Consider the following 9,652-nt stretch of genomic DNA (forward strand, 5'->3'; position numbering starts at 1 on the left):
AGGAGGAGGAAGAGGAGGAGGAGGAAGGATGACGAAGAGGGGGAGAAAGGAGGAGGAAGAGGAGGAGGAGGAAGGATGACGAAGAGGGGGAGAAAAAAGGAGGAAGAGGAGGAAGGAGAAGAAGGAAGAGGAGGAGGAGAAAGTGGAGGAGGAGGAGGAGGAGGAGGAAGGAGGAGGAGGAAGGAGGAGGTAAAAGGGCACAGAGCTTACTAGCAGGGAACTGGATTGCAAAGCAAACAGCACTTCATGGTCTCCTCGGTTTACAGAAAGCTCATGAGTGAAACACACTGGTGTCTCTCATCAGATGTCCCAGGGACAGCAAAGCATTGGTCAAGGAAGGGAAGCAACAGCATCTTGGGTCTCAGAATTTCTCTGTCACTTATACATTTTTAAGAGAGAACGATGTTAGCTATGTATCTGGGTATTTAGAAAATACCAACCCCAGTACAGGATACAGAGGGCAGTAAAATTGGTATCTTTCTATGTATGCACGTCTGGAGAAGAGGTTGCATGAAGGAAGCAAAACTAGTATTTGGAAACTCGTGAGAAAGCAATTGAGTCCAAGTACGTCACAGTCCACGTGGTTGAAAATATTTTAGAAAGAGGGACACGTGGGGCGCAACTGCTGGAGGAGAGGCCTCAGACCAGAAGCATCTTGGGTGAAGACAGACAGACAAGAGAGAGCACCTACGTTGAGGAAGACGTCTTAAAAGAACTTGTAGAAACTGTGAAATGGGGCCTTGGCCCTCACATGCCAGCGCACTGATCGGTTTGTCTACCACGACTGTGCTTTGCTCGACTTCTTTGTATTTATTTGTATTTATTCTTCATGTCTTTCACACCACGCCTCCCGATTCCACCCTTCCCCCCTCCAATAAAACAAAATAAAATTTAAGAGGAAAAAAGGAAGAGCGGGGGAGGTCTCGTCATGGAAGCCACACCGCGACACAGCGAGTCATGCGGTGAACCCCTTTATCCACGCATTTTTACATGCAGGCCTTTAACTACATGTGCTTCGGAGATTAAGCCAGGCAGAAATTTTCCAATATAGATAACAGATGAAGCCAGGTCTAGATAAGGCCTGGATGTTAATCATTTTACAGGGCTCCTCTGTGTTCTTCCGGAACATAACAAGAGGAAACAGAGCTCGGGCTCAACTTGGCTACCACACTGCATGAGACAGAGCGAGACCATAGAGGTCAGCTCGCGCCCCGTGGACTGGTGACAGACAAGCCACTTCTCAGCCGTCTCCTCTCTGCTCTGCTGCATGGCTGGCCAAATCTGGCTCTCTGTGCCGGAACCAGGAACTCAAGTCATTCAAAAGGCCGTCCTCGGGGCTGGGGCGGTGGTTCAGCAGTGAAGGACTTTGGCTGCTCTTTCACAGGACCTGTGATTGGCTCCCAACACCCACCTGTCACTCCTGTTCCGGGGGGGGGGGTGTGCCCTCTGCTAGACTCTGTGGGTACCCTCTGTTAGCCTTTGTGGGTTCCTACATATACATGGTGCACACAAACTCATGTAGACACATACATAAATAAAAATAAATCTTCAAAGGAAGCTCTTCAGACATAGCAGCCTGTCTGGTTCACTCTCCTTAAATACATGTTTCTTTGTTCATGCGTGTGGGTGTTTTTCCTAGATGTGTATCGTGCACCGTGTACATGCCTGCTGCCTGTGGAAGCCAGAAGAAGGCAATTGTGTCCCCTAGGATTGGAGTTACAGATGACTGGGTGCCCTCCCGGGTTAGGAAAATTAAACCTGGGTGCTGTGGAAGAGCAGACGGTGCTCCTAACTGCTGAACTTCCACGAAAACAGACAGATACAGTTATTTGTTTACTTCATATGGAGGACAGGGCGCATGCTCGTGACAGCGTGGCGGTCAGTGGGCAGCGGCAAGGGTTAGTTGTCTCCATCCCTGTGGGTCCTGGGATGGAACTCACGTCAATAAGACTCATTAATACCAAGAATAATGTGGACCACATTCACGCCTGAGTTTTCCTGTGATTCACTCTAACTGATGCCCACACAGGAGCGGAACATCACAAATGTGATCTTGATGTCTGTCAGATGTTCAGGATCACAACCCCGAGTGTCTAAATGCTTCTCGTGTAGGAGCAAAGGGAACAGATAAAGCTGTAATCTCAGTGGCCTTCAACCACCTCAGGAACCAATGTCTTTGTTGTTTGTCTGTTTCAGTTTTTAGAGACAGGATCTCATACTGTATTCCGAGCTGGCTTCAAACTCACAGCAATTCTCTTGCTTCAACCTCTCAAGTACTAAGATTAAAGGTACGAGCCAGAACAACCCAATCCACAAATGCTCTTTTTTTTTTTTTGAGTCTCTTATGCAAACTGTCCTTTTCTATCTCCAATTAAAGGGAAAAATAGGACATTAGTGTATATGCAATATATATCTTTTTATATTTTTATAGCAACATATATGTTTAGTAGGAACACTGATCTTGTTATGGAGTCTTCATCCCCTTTATAGCAACAGACAACGATGCTATTATTAAACAAGACAAGGAGTGAACAGGCCCTTGGAGTGGGATATCCTTATCACTGAGACTCCCTGGCTACTCATGTTTAGTGCTTTCTGGTTCTCAGGGGACGCATGCTGAGACACACCCTTCACTGCCAAACCCTTCCAGGGTTCTCATTACTACAGACAATAGCTTACTTGGTGACAAATACACACCCAATTTTGTATATATACATTTGAAAACACATTTTCTCCTATTAGTCACACTTCATGTCAGATCTGAGAAAAGCACCTTCAAAGTGTGTCTATTTTTATATTCTATAATTACGCGACGATAAATGATATGTGCCCTTTGGTTGAGGATGTACTTTCTCATTGTGATGAGGGGCTACGGCAAATGGGCATGAGTTTTATATAGTCTACTTAGATGAGTAACTATGACTCTGAATCAGGACGGGACATTATCGTGGCTTAAGTGTACTCACATCCTCTGGGTGAGGAACCAGTACCATCTAACCAAGCTGATGGTACAGCATTTTGTCCAGCGCTTAGGGGCGGAGGCTGTCACCAGCCACGCTATTCCAGAAACCTTGTCCTGATGACCGTACTCACAATGCCAATCACTAAATAAGCTTGCTGAGGTTTTAGAATCTAAAAGGGATCGTGTACACTAACACAGCAAGGAGCTTTGAACGCAGATCCATCTTTAAGTATTCTTAGTCCACATGCTGAGACCCTCCCAGGAAATCTTTCAGATTTATGCCTCGGCAGGAAACAGTGTCCTGAAGCCACAGGAAGAACTCAGGCTGGTGTGTCTGGGTAAAGATTCAGAGGGTTCATGGAAAACAGCAATGTGGTTCTCAAGCTTCTGCTACAAGTCACCAGATGCAATAAAAATAACTACTACTACTACTACTACTACTACTACTACTACTACTACTACTAATATTAATAATAATAATGGGATAAAATATTAGAGCCATATTGTCTCATATGTATAGTTAATCTAAAAAGAAAAGAACTCAGAAGAACCTTAGCCTTTGAAAGATACATCCTTTTCTATTTTAAAACCACCTCTGGAGGACTCTGCCTAATAGCACAGCAGACAGTTTATTCCAGAGTGCCCTTTTCTTTGTTTAAACACACGGGTGTGGAAAAAAAAAACCAGCTTTGTTTGGCTCAACACAAGAGGGCAGCCAGAGCAGCTGAAGAACCCGCACCAGCCCCAGGAGCTGTGTGGAGCCTCCCTTCCGGGATAGAGCCTGGTACGGAAGGTCAGGACCAGGGCGGTGCCGCTGGAGCCGCAAAGATAGTTCTCAACGTCAGCCATCAGCTCACCTTGCAGAACTTCCATAGGGAGAACGGTCCAGGCGTTTTCCAGATAGGAAATATAAATATAGCGAGCTGTGTTGCAGGCCAGGCCAATGTACAAAACCCTGGAAGAGAAGAAAACACAACACGCGGGAACGTAAGTTGAAGCCCCAGTGGGAAACATGATCCTGAATATTACTTATGTTTCAACTCCCCAATCCATTCATGATTAAATGGGCAAGTCCCAAACTTAGGCACGGGAAGGCTCGTGGGCAAACTTAACCACCAGTGTAGGAAGGAGACTGCCCCGACCACATCTGCCCGCTGCCGTCCCCATATGCTTAAGGAAAAAGCCAGCGCTGGCCTTCCTGAAGCTTTGTTAGCGGGAGCACGGATGCTGTTTCAGAGTCTGGTGCCCAGCCAGCTGCAATGCCGGTGCTGGCTTCTCTCCAGGTGACTGTCGCATAAATATGCCTGGCACTGCAGCCGCTTCACAATGCTGGGTGGGGAGGTTGAGGTGGATGGGGGAAGTGTAAGAATGGCAACCTCAGCCTCGTTTACAGACGCAGGTCCCCGGAGAGGTTCATGAGATTCACATCACCGGGGGCCAACAGCGAATGATGAACAACAAATCCAATGCTTTCCCAGTAGTTCAACTGATTCGGGCTCATCATGTTAGAGATTACATGCGATGTCATACTCTCACAAAACAGGGAAGTATACAGCAACCTTTAATATCACTGCCACCAAAGATGTAAGTATAAACCAAAATGAGCATAGACCAGAGTGGTGAGACAAGCTTGGGTCGCAAGGGTTGCTGCTTCTCAGCACATACAGGTGACAAGAAGCACTTCCTCTCCTTCCTCCTCTCATTTCTGATTATTTCCCTAACTTCAAGGCTTTTAATTTCTTTCCTTTGTTTATTTATTTATTTTGGGGGGGGGGGCGGAGAGAGGGAAGGGGTAAGGAGTGAGGGGACGTATCCAAGAACCCTCAGAAGCCAGAAGAGGGTCCTGGACCTGGAGCTACAGGCTACTGTAAGCTGTTCAACATTATTGCTAGGAACCAAACTCGAGTCCCCTAGAAGCCCAGGAAGCGATCTTAACCCCTGAGCATCTCTCCAGCCCCACTTTTCACGTTTTCTCAATCGAAGTGGAGGAACACCAAAAGGCGGAAGAAAACCCATGCGACAACCGGACCGGCTGCCCTCATCCTGCTCAGCTGTGCGTTTATGTCTTTCTAAACACGGTTCTCTGTTCTTTAACTTTGCTCTTGAGTCCCTGGCTGGAAGTGATCCTAAATCTGAACCAAAAGGACGAAGAAAAGACAAAGAAAAGGTGCAAAGGTAAAAAGATAGGAGGGGAAGGGACACACTACTGGGAGGAACTAAGAGGGTCCTCAAGGAAGGTCTCTTGACATAGAGGCCTGAGTCATCCAGTTCTATGGACAGTACAGGCTTCATACTTATGGGACTTGGTGAATAAAAGCATATATTTCAAACGTGCTTGCTAAAAAATTATTTTTACTGAACTTGCTACCAATCTACCAGCTTCTCTCTGGTTACAAAAAAAGACACAAAAAATTAGCTGCAAACCGCACTGCAGAAGCACAAAGCACATCACACAAGGCCTTTTTGACTTCACGTTGAAGTTTGAAAGCGGCCCCAAGCATGGCCTCCCCTGACCTAAGTGAGTTTAGGAGCAGCATTAGGGACCATGAAGTAGATAGTTTAGGCTTTCTGAGCCACAGTCCACTGCCATTCATCTCCACTGTGGTGGCGTGGTAGCGGGCCCCAGAAGACACACGGGCGTTTCAGCGAGACTAGAATTCAATTTCACGGAATGTTATTCTTCTTGTTCATGTTTCAGCCATTTTCAGAAACGTAGAAATTATCCTTAGTTCACGGGATATACAAGAAGATGGGACGTAGGTTCAATTTGGCCCTCAGGCCACAGCCCTGGCCACTGACCTAGCTTAGCAATTGCTAACCTTGGCTATATTAAATTTGCTCTGATAATGCCGAAATACAGATGTCAAGATCCATCTCAAGAAAGAGCGCCCTGGCTACAACCCAGGTGTGGTGCTTATGAAACCTCCAAGGCTGGTTCTGATGCCGAGTCGGGGCGGGAGGCGGGGAGAACCACAGACACGCTCATTAAGCCGTCCCCAGCAATATCTCCCATAAGCCTATCATAAACCAATTGATAAGCCACCTTCCTAACACCCATACTGCCTATCTTCAATCATGTTTTGGAGGTGTGAAAATTTAACCTATCCAGGACACAGTCCAAAACTCTTGGCCTATGTCAAGCAGCCCAGATAGAAGGGTATGTTATGCTGTAGCCTCCAGGTTCTGGCACAACGCTATGTCCTCCAGCCCACATGCACGTCAAAGGGACAACTGGTCTACCATCTCACAATGCCTAGGTCCTGATGTTGTCACTCAGCTGTCTCATGCTAGCGCCATTCCGTTTTGCTCATGGTCACAGCACCAGGTGACTCTCTGCACAACACTTAGCTTAGTGGTAACCATCCATTATAGGCTAACCATAATGTCCATGGAAGACAAAGCCTCTGACATTATGATCACCTGATTTGATCCTTACTGCCTGATCAAGTGGGTATTCAGTAAAATATTTATAAACTGGTGGGAATTCAAACACTAATTAATAAATATTTAATAAACACATTTTGAGCTACATACTAGGAATTCAATGTCCAATGTGACAGAAAAATTCATAATGCACATATTGTGTTTGTAAGTGTGTACGTGTTTTTAGATAGCTGGTTATGGTATAGGAATAAGTGAAGAGTTTGCGAACTTCTTAGAAAGAGGAAGGGTGAAAAAGATGTCCATATTTGGTGATGTTTTTGACAATGTTCATGACTACGCTTGAAGATAAACGTTGTCATTTCTGTGAACAATAGACAGTACAGTGCATATGCAGAGAGGTAAGAAGTGGCTTTGGGGGACATTCTGAAGCACGGTGCAATAAAAGCAAACATATGTGCCAGAGCAGATAATGAGGCTTTGCTCAACACTGGCCTGTCTCCCTAGAAGACAGGATGGTCAGCATGCAAGCTATAGAGCTCAACAAGCCCACGGCGTGCCCACTGCATAACTGCAGGGATAACCTAGGATGTCTGGAGGCCACCAAGCAGGTATCCTGGGCGACTGGCCCATCCATGGAGGACAGGGAGTAAGAACCACAACACTGCATCGGAAAAGAGGGGGAAGGCAGAGCGATGGTCATTTTGGTTATGTGTGTTCTGCAGCTACCATCAAAGGCGACAGTAAGTCTGAGGTCTCTGCTGGACCACATGAAGCCATGCTGTGGGATGGTCGGATCCTCCTCTTCGATGAGTAAGAAGCAATGCGACAATACCAGCCACAGCTGCGAGATCACTGCAGTGTCAGTCTTGGGCCGCATTTGCAACTATTTATTGTCTATATCTCTCCAAGAAGAAAATAAAGAGTGTGAAAAACTGAAAAGGACTGTCATTGATGGAATCCATCACTTCTGTTTTCTTGTTATATTTTCCAATTAGGCAAAATCCACGTGAAGACACACACACACACACACACACACACACACACACACACACACACAATCTTATAAGTTTTTCCTGAGAGGGTTGGGGTACCCACAGGGTATAATCTATAATTATAATTATACCACATGGTATAAGCTATAATCTCCAGGGCATAATAACTGGTATTGGACATCAATTCCTTAATTTGGAAAAGGCATCAAACGTTTAGTTGACGTCAGGCGACTAATTTAAAGAAATTAAAACAAGTTCATTATAATTCAAGCTGAAGAAGAATCGTGAACAAATCCAAAGTGATCTCAATGCCGTTCCTCCTGCTTGAGGGCTTTGGCCAGACGTGACCAGAATGGGAGCTATTAAAGGCACATCTGAAGAGACCACTTACAAAACAAATGATTCAACAACAGAAAAAAACAAAAGAGCCAGAAAATGAAGGGGAGGGAGAGCCCCAGAAAAAAATGGCCTGGAAGAATTAGCTGAGCGAATTGGAGAAGCAGAGCAAAGAGGACACTCAGGCAGGTGGGTCCCCTTCTCTGGAAGAGAGATGTAAGGCAGTCAGTATAGTATTGTCAAGAGGTCTTCCTTGGCTTCCATCTGGACTTCACCCTGGAGCTGCCTGGGACCTCCAGCGTCTGTCTAGGTCAGCCCATGCCCAAAGATCGGGAAGATGGGTTCGGATGCTATCATTTGAGAGCTGCTTAAAACCACACCTGAGGCCCTTGGCTGGGCTTTTCAGTTATACGATACCTCCCTTGCCTCGTGTAAGTCTCTCCGAGTAAGGCTTTCTGCCCCTCCACCTGAGAGTACCATGTGACACAAAGTCTTAGCGGCCTTGTGAGCCAGCAAGCTCTCCCTCACGACAGACAGCTAAGCCGAGGCTAGGTAATGATCTATTAGTGAAATGGAGCCAGACCTGCAGGACTGCTCCAGGACTACTCCTGGCTCACACCTCAGAGCACTTGAATAGATTACGCAATAGACGGTTATTATCTTAGAATTCTTAGGGCTTGGAGTTTAAGAAGAGAGGGTGAGCAGTGTTGGTTTCTTCAAACGCCTTCCACCTTGACTTGTTGGTGGCTGTCTTGTCCTGTGTCACTGCGAAGCATGTCTTCTTTCTGTGCTTGTCTGTGCCCTGATCACGTCTCGTAAGGACATCAGTCGCGATGGATTAGAACCCACTGGAATGGCCTCATGGTAGCTCACCACTCTCTATAAAACCGCTCACTCCATATACAGTTCCTGAGGTCCTACCAGGTTAGTGTCTCCATGTAGGAATTTTCATAGCCCAGAAAAAAAAAAAATACCTCCTCCTATGCTGGACATTGGCAACTGAAACATCAAGGGACTCCGGCCAGCTTGAGTGTGGCCAACATGGCTTTGGCAGGCCTTGCTCTTCCCCCCCGTTCCCTCTGCCTTGCTGAAAACCATTAGCTTACATTCCGAAAGCTAGCCACTGAGGTTCATTCCTTTTTCATCCACCATCTCCTCCTGAGGCTGACTACCAAGGGCCAGCTATCAAAGTATGGGAATTCAGTAGTCAAAGGCCACCCTAATTGACCTGCTCAATTAAAATTAAACAGTTCATCCTGACACAGGATTTCTGTTTGAACATTTACAAACTGCCGTTTTCCTATGTGCCACATCTGTCCCCTCTATCCAGAGGCAGCCTTTTGTCCCTCCAGGACAACTACCTCTGTCCCCTCCTCCTCATTCCCTCCTCTGTCTCTCTTTCCCTATATCTCATCTTTGTCTCTTATTCCCTGTTCTCTGTCCCTCTGGGGCCAATAAATACCCTTTCTGATGAGAATCTGGCCTTGAGGGTCCTGAGGCTATACATTTCCTCTCAAACCTTGCAGAAAAATTCCATGGGAGGGGGATGCCTGTCTTCCTCAAGAGTCCGTCACTGCAGACTAACCACAGACAAAGGCCCAGTGCTGGTATCCCGGACTCTGCAGCGAGGCGGAGGCCGGGTCTGTGGAGGAGGACTGTTAGCCACTTTGTACGACCCAATCCAGATGTGTTTGCTCACTTACTTTATCTGGGGGACTGGTGTTTATTTTTCCACCAATTGATACGAAATGAAAGGCTTCTATCAGTAGTTCTAATTAACGCTCTTGGCTAGTGTGGGGTATGGCCGGGCACGTGGGTGCATTCATGGCACAGGCATACTTGAAGAGGCCCTTCAGTGGGTCATACAGGCCTGTAAGGAGCAAGTGTAGGAGTTGGGGAGAGAGAAGTGAGAAGGAGGATGGGGAGAACTTGGGGGAATGGGACGGTTGGGATGGAGGAAGGGTGGATATGGGAGCAG

The 9,652-nt window shown here is 46.6% G+C and overlaps 1 protein-coding gene across 3 annotated transcripts in view; it reads right to left on the minus strand.

Annotated features, from left to right (window-relative positions):
- The window catches only part of Mfsd6 (major facilitator superfamily domain containing 6), a 63,190-nt gene that overhangs the window by 13,029 nt on the left and 40,509 nt on the right, over positions 1–9,652 (minus strand). For all 3 annotated transcript variants that reach the window (XM_013353480.2, XM_005366373.3, XM_013353482.2), the window contains one exon: positions 3,820–3,917. In XM_013353480.2, coding sequence (XP_013208934.1) covers positions 3,820–3,917 — 98 coding nt within the window. The remainder of the gene's footprint in view (positions 1–3,819; positions 3,918–9,652) is intronic.

The sequence above is a fragment of the Microtus ochrogaster genome, unplaced genomic scaffold, assembly GCF_000317375.1.
Source record: "Microtus ochrogaster isolate Prairie Vole_2 unplaced genomic scaffold, MicOch1.0 UNK8, whole genome shotgun sequence".
NCBI lineage: Eukaryota > Metazoa > Chordata > Mammalia > Rodentia > Cricetidae > Microtus > Microtus ochrogaster.